The 12,802-nt window shown below is 44.5% G+C and overlaps 1 protein-coding gene across 2 annotated transcripts; it reads left to right on the plus strand.

The window, feature by feature from the left end:
• Positions 1-236: 236 nt before the first annotated feature.
• Positions 237-12,549, plus strand: FBXO7 (F-box protein 7). 2 transcript variants are annotated; one of them, XM_042793153.1, is made up of 9 exons: positions 237-520; positions 2,082-2,373; positions 4,353-4,580; positions 7,045-7,186; positions 8,406-8,489; positions 9,593-9,685; positions 10,642-10,818; positions 11,383-11,420; positions 11,794-12,549. In XM_042793153.1, the coding sequence occupies exons 1-9, from the start codon at positions 405-407 to the stop codon at positions 12,196-12,198; spliced, it is 1,575 nt and encodes a 524-aa protein (XP_042649087.1). In that variant the 5' UTR covers positions 237-404; the 3' UTR covers positions 12,199-12,549. The 2 variants fall into 2 exon arrangements, with proteins under 2 accessions (XP_042649087.1, XP_032860315.2); XM_033004424.2 differs by having other exon boundaries at positions 238-526.
• Positions 12,550-12,802: the final 253 nt, after the last annotated feature.

A 12,802-nucleotide genomic window follows, 5' to 3' on the forward strand; every position in this document is an offset into this window, starting at 1 on the left:
CGAGGATAACCCACGGCTGAACAGCGGCCGCAACGCTCCCTCAGCAGCGGGGGCAACCGGCACCAACTGCCGCCAACCGCCGCTCCCGCGCGCGCGGCCGGAAGGAGGGCCGGTGGGCCTGTTGGCGGGTGACTCCTCCCGGCGCATGCGCCGCGACGGCCCTAATGCCCAATCACCGCTCGCGGCCGCGGCGCCGGACGGGCGCGCGGCCGGCAGCGGCGCGCTGAGCGCGCGCCGGGAGCGCGCCTCGGGCCCCGGGGGGCGGGGCCAGGCAGGCTGAGGCGGCGCCGCGCCAACCAAAACAACGACACGCCCCGGCAGCCCTTGCGCTCGTTTCTCGCCGCCGCCGCCGCCCGGTGGGGCCCGTTCGGGGCGCGAGGCGGGTGCGGAGGCCCGGCGCCGCCATGAAGCTCCGCGTGCGGGTGCAGAAGCGAACGGCGCCGTTGGAGGTGCAGGGGGCGGAGCCAACGCTGGGGGAGCTGCGCGCGCAGCTGCGCCGGGCCCTGCTTCCCGCCTGGGGGTACAGGTAGCGTGCGGAGCGAACCATCGCGGGGGGGGGGGGGGGGGGGGGGGGGGGATGGGGTGGTGGTGGTGTAGGTGTAGGTGTAGGTGTAGGTGGAAGGGAGGGTGATGTTGAGTGTGGGGGGCGTGGTGGCTGGTGGCTGGTGGCTGAGGCTGGTGGGGCCGTACCACGTTGTGCGGGGGGAGGGGTGGGGTGGGGCGGCCCGGCCCATTTTCCCCGCCCCGCGGCGGCGCTGCTGCCGCTGCTGCCCCCTGTGGGGCGGGCGGCGGAAGGGGCCGTGGGGCCCGCGGCTCCTCCTCTGGCCGAGCGTGAGGGCGCGAGGGGCGGGCGCCCGGCGGAGCGGGCAGAGCGGCTGCGGGGCGAGAGGAGAGGGCGGTTGGTAGGGCCCGTGTGCGGCATCTCCTGTGGGGTGTGTGGCACCGGGGGTCAGCGTGGGGGGCTCGGTAGCACATCACGGGGGTGGGGTTTGAAAGTTTGCTGGCGTGGAGTTTTTACCCGGTTCGTGGGGGCACGTTGCTAACTAAAGCCGGTACAAGGCTTGGCGAGGCCCGCGGGGCCCCGCTGCTCCTCACCCAGTTTCGCTTCCCGGCTGGTCGCTGCGGAGTAGAAAAGTACAAGTTCTTTTGGGAAATGCTCGGCGGTGAGGTGCGGGTCTCAGCTGCGTCAAAGCCGACTGAAATTTCCGCGTGGCCTTTGCGCTACGCAAATGGTTGTGGGGTATCAGTTTTACAGTTTCGCAGTCTTCCTAGAGAATCTCTGGGTTGGAATTTCATAACCGTTTTATCTACGAGGAACTTGTGGCAGCCTTTGTAGGAAAGTAAAGTCTGCAAAATCAGTTCAAGAGATGCCGACACAAGGGGATCATTTTCTGAGGGTGGCTACTGGGTTTCTATTCACAAACCTTTAATAAGGTGCCGTGCACTGGTGACACGCACAGCTGGTAGTGCCACGCCGTGCTGCATAGCAGCGGGGGCAGGAGAAATCTAAAGTTGCTACTTGTCTTGCCACAGTGCGTGTGTTTTATAGCTGATACTGGGTAGCTGCTTCTGTGCTAACGAGTTTCTTTTCTATATGTTTTTGTTTGTTTGTTTTGTAAGTGCTTGCCCTCATTTGCAGCTAGCATTCTGTAGGGCAGCTGCTGAACTTTAAAAATTAATGCTTTGCTTAGTGAGAAAGAAAGATGGTTGAGTCTGCAATGCTATTTTGGTTTTAAATAATCTCAGCTGGTAGTTCATTTAAAGCTTGTTTTGCTAGGCGTGATGCATTCTGATTTGGTGGGCTCTTGTTTGCTTTCCATCATAACTTTTATGAGCTGTTACTTTAAACAAAGTTATACCTACCAAGCAGATACGGCTACTTTAAACGTACTTGGAAAGAAACATGGGGGAAATAATTTCATATCATATTTTTTCCCTCACTCCTCCTTTAATATAAAGCTAATTAGTAATGGATTAAAACTCATGGCATAGTACTATTGTAGTATGCAGTATGCATTTCTAACTGTACCTTCATGTGCAGTCAACCATGTTTCCTTATTTTTTTTTTTTTTTTTTTGCAGTCCTGATACCAAGTTTTCAATAACATTGAACAGAAAAGATGCCCTCACAGAAGATCAGAAGACCTTAGCTTCATATGGGATAGTTTCTGGTGATTTGATATGCTTATTACTAGAAGAAGCAGATGGACAACCCAACCTACCTCCTCCTTCTACTGCTCCCCCACTTCAGAATGGTCATGAGCTGGCCACCTTGACCCCCAACAGAAGTCAGGCCAGCAGTCTAAAAGAAGGGCAAAATGAGCAGTCTCACAACCAGAAAGCTCAGGTGGAAGTTCAAAAGAGTGATGAGAGGGTAAGTGCATGAGAATTGCCCTGCACCACACAAGGCAAAAAAGAAGGTATCTTGTTGTGACAGTTGCTTCACAGTATTTGTCTCCTTACACTTGTCTCATGTATAGCCAGGCATGTGGATGGAAATTTGTCTCTATTCGTTGTATATTAGCTGTGACACAGAAGGTAGTTCAGAGACTCTCAGATGTTTCAGGTCTGACAGGTTTTTACAGGATTGAATGTGTTTGCTGGAACATGCACTTTTCATAAGGAAGTTAGGGGTTGTATTTCTTACCAGCCTCAGTACTGTTTTGTGAAGGAAACTGATTCTAGGTACTGAACAAATGCAACGGGCACTGCCTGTTGGAAACACCATTCACAAGGTGAGTGCACAATTCGGTTCTAATGGGTTATAACAGTTCCCTGTAATTCAGACAGCCTGCTGTAGAGTGAGACCTGTCTGTCTTGTGCATGGAGGTTGTGTTGCTGCGACAGCTCCTGCCTTGTGCTCTGTAGAGGTATGTCTGTATGACCCCATATGCTTCATACAGCAAATAGGCACGTTTTTTGCATATTACTCAGTTATTTGTTTTTTTTTTTTTTTTTTTTTGTGACAGCACATGCAATAGTTAGGCAGATAACAGCCCCTACCAACTGCTGGGTCCTGTGGTGAATGGAGTCTCCCTAGAGGAGACTTTGCAGGTATAGTCCAGTGCCATGGTCTATGTCATTATATGATCCTGTCCTTTTTAGGCAGGAGCTTGAGAAGCTGGGAGAATTTGTCTTTCAACATTTCTTCTGAAAAAAGTAGGTTTTTGTTTTGGATTTAATTTCAAATACAAAATGTTCCTTACTACAACCTTTGTATGAGGAACATGGATAAGTGGTCTTTTAAAAATACTATTTTAACATATGAAAATTAAGATTTAGGATAAAAATAATTGTAAATCATGAAAGAAAATGTAGTTTGACTGTTGTCCCATTGGTTCTTGTCAGGAGCAGTAGTCCTTAGGTGGTGCTGTGGGCATGCAAGCTCCTTATGTCTGTTAGTCAGACAATAGTAAGCTGTGCAGATCTATCTGTTTCATATTTATTTAGTATTTGAAAGCAAGGTGAAAGATTCCTACATCTTTCTCCAAAAATTGTGGTGAAGGATGTCAGGAAAATTTCCAAGCAACTGAATGTCATTGTAGAAGAGCTCCAGAAATCTAAAAATCTGTGTTTAACTGGGGCTACGTGCATTGCTGTTAATGAAAGAAGGGAAGTGCCACGGGTGGACAGCCATGCCAGCCTCATACAAACGTAAGGATGTCATGTCCCATTGGGCATGGATGTGGGGGAGAAGTAGCTACAGCTTCTTTACAGTCTTTTTTTTCTTCCATTTCCTGATCCTTCCCTTAGGTAATTCTGCTTATAGTTTTCATTCATTACTTTTTGTTTTTAATGTGTCTGTGGGCAGTTTTATCAGTTAATGTAATAATATGGTGTGATTTTTGTTAAAAGAAATGAAGCCACTATAAAACTACAGTACTCTTCAAGTGTCAGCAGATATACTCCATTGATGATTTTTCTTTTTTCCCCCGCAGCTATTTACGTGTATTGTGTTTTTAAGCAGTCTGACTTACCATTTTGGTTACTTGCCATGCGTGTTGGCTATATTTAAATAAATGGTGGTACTACAGTGAGTAAATTATTCCTGTGTATGTTGCAAAAATTCTGATGAAGTTTAATACATTATTACTTTGACTTCAAGTAGTATATGCAATCAAATAACAGACCCTTTTATGAAGGGCTTGCGTTATAAAAAATAAGAGAGGCTATGTGCATAATCCCAGTCTCCATCTGGGATGCTAGGAGATGGAGAAGTAATGAATCTGTACAACTGAGAAATTGGTAGAGTAGACTTGATGCTTGTGAGGACTGGAATAAGCAGATGAACAATATTGATGTATATAGAAGTGTAATTTTCTGAATAAAAGTATGTTCTGCTTTCCCTTGAAGGCAGGATCCAGCCTAGAGTTTCCTTCTGGATTAGTCCCAGAAGATGTTGACCTGGAAGAAGGTACAGGTTCCTATCCCTCCGAACCCATGCTGTGCAGTGAAGCTGCTGATGGTGAAATACCACATTCCTTAGAGATGCTCTACCTTTCTGCTGAGTGTACCAGTGCCACTGATGCCTTGATCGTTCTAGTACATCTTCTCATGATGGAGACAGGCTATGTACCTCAGGTAGGTGCACAACCAATCAGGAAATCTCTTGGTCAGTATGAGAAAGCTTTGGAATGTTGTGGGAATGTGTGAGGCAAGATGTGTCTGAAGATCCCTTTCTGGCTTTGTAGGCTCTGCTGGACTACCAGCTTCTCTAATTTGACTGACCACTAAGTCTTAAGGCTGAAGACTAGAGCAGCTTTCAGGTGTGAGAGAAGAGGCCTGTCCCCATGTTTCTTTCGGTCCTCAGCCTCAGTGGGACGCAGTTGATAACCTCCTGTTTCTGCTTGATACTGTTGAGCTTGTGTAGATGTGTTTAGATTGTAGCACTTCTTTGAAGCACTTCCTTAAGCATCAGTATCATCTCAGTGGTATCCTGTTCAAATGGTGGTCAATAAGGCCTAGGGCTGACAAAGTGCTGTCTGCAATTCCGTATTAACTTCAGCTGAATTCAGTTAAGCTTTGGTTCCACTAACCTGGAGAAGCATCCAACTCATACTTGAGCACCTGTGGCAGTGCCTCTATATAGTGTATGAAGTCACCTTTTCCCTTTAGATTTTCAGATTTGCATTGTATGGTTACTAATACGTGGATGAACATGCAAAAAAAAAATTTGCTCTCAGGAAGGGTGTTTAAATTCTCACGTTTTCTCTTGTGATGAGGCTAACTAAGCACATATAGGGGGTCAGTTTATGTGTCGGGTTGACCAATACCAGTTTAATGGATCTGCTAAGTTAATTGCATTCCTATAGCCCGGAGTACTGTCTGAAGAATACATTTGCTGCTGGGAAGTGTCCTGGGTTGAGTGAGTGGTGGAGATTTTTGGTGGCACGGGACGGGGCTATCAGGGCGGTCTCCTGTGAGAAGCTTCTCGAAGCTCCCCCAGCTCCAAGTCAGCTCCACCTCTGCTCCAAAACTGAGCCCATCAGCTGCGCCTCTGCGATAACGTATTTAAGAAGGGACATGGTGATGGGCAGTGGGACTGGTGAGGAGGAGTTGCAGCAGCTGCATGAACACCAAGGTCAGTGGAGGAACGGAGGAAGAAAGGAGGGGGGAGGTGTGCCGGAGCAGAGACCCCCCTGTATCCTGTGGGGAGACGGCAGGGCGGCCCCCCCTGCCACCCATGGAGATCTACGGTGGAGCAGACATTGATTTCTGGCCTGTGGCTTCCGCCTGATTGATCAAGGTTCTGTGCCCAAAGAAGGCCGGGGTCTCATGGGAAAAGGCAGACCCCACTGTCATAGTTCAGCACTGGGAGGATTGCAGCATGCGGGGGTGTCCCACGCTGGAGCAGCTCGGGAAGGGCTGCAGCCATGGGAGAGAATTCAGTTGGAGAAAGATGGTGACCCATGATGGAGCAGTGTGGGGAACGCTGCGGCCCATGGGAGGAATTCAAGTCAGAGAAAGTTTGTGGAGGACTGTCTCCTGTGAGAGGGGGACCACGCTGGAGCGGGGGGAAGAAGTTCCAGAAGCTCCCCCCACCAAAGATGGCAGAAGCAGCAGCCCTGACTGCACCCCCATTCCCTGCCCCTGTGCCCCTGGGGGAGGAGGTAGAGATATCGGGAGCAGAACTGAGCCCGGGAAGAAGGGAGAGGTGGGGGGAAGGTGTTCTCAAGATGTGGCAATGCTTCGCACTGTCCTACTCTGTTAAGTGTTGTTAGTGTCTGTAATAAATGTATGTTCTTTTTTTTCTTCCCCTAATGAGTCTGCCTTTTGCTCATGATCATAAAGGGTGATTTTTTTTTTTTTTTTTTTTTTTTTCCCCATCCCAGTCCTATCTCGGACCCCAAGCCTGGCTCTCTGTCCCTTCTCATTGCTGGAAGAGAAGGGAGAGAGAGTGGCTGCGTGGTGGTTGGCTGCCGGCCAGGCTCAAACCACAACTGGAAGAAAGTTTATGTCTATCAGTAGGCTTGGAAGTAGGGAAGATGATTGCTATGCAGATTTAAGAGGGAGAGTCTACTTGTACTTGTGATTATGCGATGTCCACCTCTGGGATTCTATCTGAGCCTTTTCATACTGAAATTGAAAGGAAGACCTGTTAGTCCACGCAGATTTTTGAATGCATTTCAAGCTATGATTCTTCAATCCCCGCCAGACCTCATAAATGCACAGAAAAGGTGGAATAACATTCTTCATGCAGTAAATAAACATATATGCAGGAGTTGTCAGAATGCTGGGATAAATGACAGAATGAAGAACATGTGTCAAGAAAGTAGGTGAGAGTGCTCACTGAACAACCTTCCCTGTCAGAAGCTGGAATGGGACAAAAAAATTACTAGACTTCTCCTTAGATTTGCTGTTCGTCTTGGGGAAAATAGTATATAATCATGCAATTATGGTCTGTGTCATAATGCGCATTGGGACTAACCTAAGATTTGAATTGCAAGCAGCATTCTGGCAGTTCCTAACTTTTAATTCTGTTTTTTCACCCCTTAGTCTTGGTACATTGCTGAAGTATGGCAGTATGATCTCTGTGTGTTTTTAGGGGACAGAAGCCAAGGCAGTCTCTATGCCAGAGAAATGGAGAGGGAATGGTGTTTATAAGCTACAGTATACACATCCCCTTTGCGAAGAAGGTTCTGCTGGCTTGACTTGTGTGCCTTTGGGAGATCTTGTTGCTATTAATGGTGAGTTAGTCAAGTTTTTTTCTTGGATGCGCGTTGCTAAATATCACAGTAGTTTAGCAAGAGAAAACTTTAGTGTGCTTTTGTGCACTCTGTTTAGAACTGCACCTTGGTTATCCAGATTGCTGAGGTGCAAGATACGCTACTTCCTCCTGCTGCATATTCTTGGCATTTCCACGTTAACTGTTTCTCTCCCTCTCATCATAACAGATCAGTCCTTAGAGGATTCAGCTGGCCTTTGCAATGTTGTAGAAATCTGTTTCTTGTTTCGTGTCATAGGAACTTTGGTATATACTGCCAAACATTTAGAGAGGTAGATCTGCTCCAGCTATAATATTTTGTCTTCTCATGTTCTTTGCAAGACTGATAAACAACTTCCAGACTATGTATTCTTTAACTTTAATGTAGAATATTTTCTGTAGCACACTAACAGTTTAACTCTGGTCTCAAAAATTGTATTTAGTTTAATCTAGTCAGTCCAGAAAACTTAAGGAGGTCTTGATTTTTTGAAGCAACTTCTTTGTCTCACTTGGTGGGTTTTTTGGAGGTTTTTGTTTTGGTATGGTTCTTTTTTTTTTTTTTTTTTTTAATTTCCTTTCTTTCTTTTTCATATTTCATTTAGTATTTGAGCAATTCCACATTTTTTCAGAATCAATATTAAATTGGGACTTGATTCTAATTTCAAGGTATCTTTGATTTAAATTTTTAGGTTTTATTTGTAAAACTTGTAACTGATTATGCCAATATGTGTAAGCACATAGCACATATGCTTTCTCAGAATGTGTACACGTTTTGATCAAATGTTTTAACCAAGTCAGGTTAAGGTTAGATTTAGGACAATGTTATAACTACCATGCATATAGAGTTCATATGGTAAGCTTGTTGAGTCTTTCTCTAGTTAGTATTTCTGTAATGACTAGGTTAAAATAATGGCTCACTGTGTACCTCTAGCTAAGTTACATCTCCTTCCACGTATAGAATTGTTGAAGGTAATGCTTGGTTTCTGTCATAAAGATCTTTGTTTATTTCCTCCTATTTTATGTTCCATTTTATTCTTCTGAAATTTTTATTTATCTAGCTGCTTGCTATAGTTGAGTATTTTCCTTGAGGGAAACTGGTAAGGGAGGAAGGAAGGCAGTAATGAAGTGATCTTTGTCATCTCTCAATAGGTTTTAAATTTTGAAATGGCTTGCTTTTTTTTTTTTTTGCCTTGTATTTGCAGCAACTTTAAAAATCAACAAAGAGATTAAAGGTGTGAAGAGAATACAGCTATTGCCAGCATCCTTCGTTTGCTTCCAGGAGCCAGGTATGATTGAGCTATGATATTCATAATAGTAAACTGTAAAGTAAGCAAGTCACACAGTGAGTAAGGATATACTTCAGTAGAGGACCCAAATAGGTAAAGAATAGTGAAAATGAAACTGTGGTTACCATTTAGGTGAGTGATAGCTTTGTGATAAAAGGAATTCAGAGCGTAGCCATTTACTCACGTTTTGCTGTTGAAACATCTTGAATTTATTGGATTAACTGTGTAAGGAAAGAACCTTGCAAAGCCCGAGTCATCCTTTGGCCCATATGCCTGTTATTTATGAGGCTCTAAGCATATGTGTGAATCTCTGGGGCAGCAATACTGGATTATACCTCCTTTCTGCCTGGCAGTTCAGGGCTTCAGAGGCTGATGGCACCTACACTCTTGTTGTGGCACTGTAATTATTACATTCTTATTGTCAGAAAACGTGTGCTGACCACATAGGTCTCTCCAGAATGCCAAAATTAGAGGGTAAGCTAAGGCAGGGGAGGAGAGAAGGGCAGATAAATGTGGATCATTGTGAGCACAGACTCAAGTAGCCTTTTGTTCTCTGAAGTATATGAACTGCTTCGTTGGCAGTTGAGGTTGGCTCAGTGTCCTAGGCTATGTCCTGGGTAGTCCCGGTTGCTGATGTACAAGTCTAGGCTAAAGGCTTTAGAAGAGTTAACTGAGTGCTGAAATGCGCCCAGTATAATGGTGGAGTCTTCTGGCTTCTCTTTCTTCAGAACAGAATGGAGAAACATACCTGCCAGAAAAAAAGAATATTGCAGGCATTTATAACATAGGTGCATGTTACACATGAGCTCTGAAATTTGACAAAGGAACCTCTGACAGTTTGAGAGTCAGTTTGTTTCTGAAGAACTCAAGTATTTATCTTACTGTTGCTTTTCAATGCCAAAGGAAAGCCTTGCCTGGCCATGGCACTGTGTAGTTTGTTGATGAATTACTTGATTGTTGCACTCTAGATGCATAGCTGTTCCCATCAAGATTACAAGCAGATTACGGTTCTGCTTATAAGAAAACCATAATTATTCTGTTCTTTTATATTTTTTGCATTATAACCTCCTGAAATTAAGCTTTTTACATCACTTCTTTGATAGAAAAGGTTGCAGGTGTTTACAAAGACCTTCAGAAATTATCCCGTCTCTTTAAAGACCAGCTGGTTTACTCTCTTCTGGCTGCTGCCCGACAAGGTGAGAGAAAATATTTACAATTAGAGATGGTACTTAATTTTTGATGGAAAGAAGGGGGTCTATCTAAAGCCTGGAAGGAAAAGTGTTAGAAACAGCTGTTCAGTGATGGGTATATAAAGAGTAAACATAAAGTAATTTATACATTCTAAAGAAATTATATTAATCTTTTTCATTGTACTAACGTTGTCTGAGATACAATTTCCTAGTTTTAATTTTTTGACTGCTCTAGTCTCACTTAACAGACTGGAGTGCCTGTTTTTCACACTTAGTGATGAGAAAATCATACCACAGTAATTTTGTGGCAGTAGTTCTGTAGTTTTGACCCATTTCTTTGTCAAAGCAGAAAAATTTATACAGCATCATATTCCTGAGGCTAGACTTCCAAATGATCTTCTCAGTAACTGGTCATTGAGGGCTTGGAAAGGATGGGAGGAAGTAACCCAAGCTGGTGTGTTTGAAGCAGTAGGAAGCCAGGTTTTCTCTGCATAGGTATTTCCATGAAAGGTCTCAGCTTTGTATTCTGAAGACTATTCAATGGAATTCCCTCTAGACTTCAGTGTGGGAAGGTTTTATGTGAAGCATGTGCTCTGTATTTAATGTGGGTTTTTTTTGTGGGCTCATGAAATTGGGCAGGTCTTTCTCTCCCTGCCTATTCCTTTGTTCTGTAGCCTATAAACATAGTTTGGTGTGTGGAATGTTTCTTGGGCTTGGTGGCCAATAGTGGTCAGTATAAGGTGCCATTTGCCCTATTTTGTGCACTCTGTAAATGTACTCAGAGTTGCGAGAGAACTGTTTTATAAGAAGTCATGTCACAGTACTTCCTGAGAAAAATGGTGTAACTCTGGCGTCAAAGGGAAATGATTTAAGGAAAGATTGGATATTATTTCTTTTAGGGTCTTTAGAGATAGAGTAAACTGTACTACTTAGGTAATGCTTCTATTTTTTCCCCTTTGCAGCTCTGAACTTGCCAGATGTGTTTGGGTTAGTGGTCCTTCCTCTTGAGCTCAAGCTTCGAATTTTCAGACTTCTGGATGTCCGTTCACTCATCTCTCTCTCTGCTGTTTGCCGTGATCTTTACACAGCTTCAAATGACCAGCTTCTGTGGAGGTTTATGTATCTGCGAGATTTCCGAGGTAATGTTGAGACACATAGCTTTCTAATTACATTCTCACGTGAACAGAGAGTTTAGGTCTGACAGATTTTGATAAGCAGCTCCTCAGGGAACCACTTCTGATTTTTAAACACATAGTTCTTCCCATTGTGTAGGGCAGGCTTCCCTTGTTTTCATCTGTTTCCCTGGCTACCTGGGTGTAATGGCTATTGCAGATATTAGGAAGTGGAGGGAAGGAGATATTCCTGCTAAAATTCTCAGAATAAATTTAATAAAGAAGGTGATCAAGGGAAGTGATGTCAGAAGTCAAAGATGGGAATAGTGTTCTGGGTTTTCTGTAGTTGGTGAGTAACTTTGGGAGATGATGCTTTATGTAGAATGGGTGTGCAAGTAGATTACCTATTGAATGCTCCTGGAGCTTTATCTTTTTTAAGATGCATGATCTATATGAAAAATATTGACCAAAAGTGTGTTTTCATCTTTTGATTGTTCTACAAGTTCTGGCAAAACTGTGGGCATCTGTGGCATAAATGCTACTTAAAAATAAAATGGATTACTCTTCTTATTTTTTTGCTTCTCTTTGTAGATGCTATTGCGAGGCCTCGTGACACAGACTGGAAAGAAGTAGGTGCCTTTTTTGTATAATCTCTCTGAGATTAGTCTCCAGGCTAGTTTGAGAATACAGCGTAGAGTTTGGAAGTAACTTTGAGTTAACTTTTAGTTTAAAAGTGTGGTGTTTGGTGTGCACATGTTGATTTTGGTCAAAGGAGGAGGAAACAGCATCGGCAGGTTGCATGGTGCATGTCCACAGCATGGGTGAGAGGTCTTCCCGAGGTGCTGTGTGTGATCTTTGGCAGGCAGGGGAGTTGCTGTTCTGGGTTTTCAGGCTGGCGAGGAGTGTTTTTTTCTGAGAAGTGCTGCAGAACTGAATGCAATTGCTGAAGCTGGAACACGAAGCACTTACAGAGCTTTAAAATGCCTTTGTTTCCGTCTGCAGCTATACAAGAAGAAGTTGAAACAGAAGAAGGAGACCCTGAGATGGAGGCACATGATGTTTCTGCCCCCTACACCTCATCCAATCCCCTTTCATCCCAACCCATTCTACCCTAATCCCTTTCCTCCCAACCCATTCCCATCAAACCCAATCTATCCCCCAGTGATCATTGGTGGAGAATATGATGAGAGACCAACGCTTCCATATGTCGGAGACCCAATTAACTCGCTCATTCCTGGCCCAGGAGAAGCACCAGGGCAGTTTCCTCCATTCAGACCACATTTTGACCCAATTGGTTCCTTGCCTGGAGCAAACCCTACACTTCCAGGACGAGCTAGTCCCAGTGACAGGTTTCCACCCAGACCCAGCCGGGGCCGCCCCATGGACATTCGCCGGGCGTTCATTTGATTGCTGCTTTTTCCCCTGAGCTTGCTTTCTAACTGCAGGAGGTTGCAAATACCAGGCACTAACATCTGCCTTCTCTTCAGATCGTGGCAAGAACATGTGTGCATGGTAGTGTTTCAGCCACAAAGGCTGGGTTTGTTTTACGCTCTGGTAGTACTCTACCACCTGGCACTAAAGTCTATTTCTCGAGGAGCTACAACTTGGAACCGTTTGGGTTTTTGTTTTTTTTTTTTTTTTTTTTTCTGCTCCCCCTCCCTGCCTCCCCCCTTAATCATCTGTGAAGTGCTACTTAGAGACCAGAAAGATACGGGCCAAATATTTGCTGCATCAGATAAAGAGCACTTTAAATACAAACCTTATACTTGTCTGTCTTTTTTGAAGAGTTTTATTAAATTACCAGGAAAAAATGATGTTGTTTCAAAATCTACCTGGCTATTAATCTTTATTAACAAAAAAATCTACCATGTTCCACGTAGGGAAGGATGCTACCACTGTTAAGGTAGATGTGTGTTCATGGAAATTTTCAAAGATGACGTTTCCTTTTTCCTTTAATGTTTTATTAGGTAAAAAGCATTTTTGTGTTGTTACGTAATACACAAAGAATACA

Source organism: Tyto alba, unplaced genomic scaffold (assembly GCF_018691265.1).
Source record: "Tyto alba isolate M040663 unplaced genomic scaffold, T.alba_DEE_v4.0 Super-Scaffold_2, whole genome shotgun sequence".
Classification (NCBI taxonomy): Eukaryota; Metazoa; Chordata; class Aves; order Strigiformes; family Tytonidae; genus Tyto; species Tyto alba.

Excerpts from the sequence above, each read along its gene's own strand:
- FBXO7 (XM_033004424.2), top strand. The coding sequence starts at position 405 with ATGAAGCTCCGCGTGCGGGTGCAGAAGCGAACGGCGCCGTTGGAGGTG. Across the intron at positions 10,819-11,382 it reads GTATCTGCGAGATTTCCGAG|ATGCTATTGCGAGGCCTCGT; the intron begins GTAATGTTGAGA and ends TTCTCTTTGTAG. Across the intron at positions 11,421-11,793 it reads GTGACACAGACTGGAAAGAA|CTATACAAGAAGAAGTTGAA; the intron begins GTAGGTGCCTTT and ends TTCCGTCTGCAG.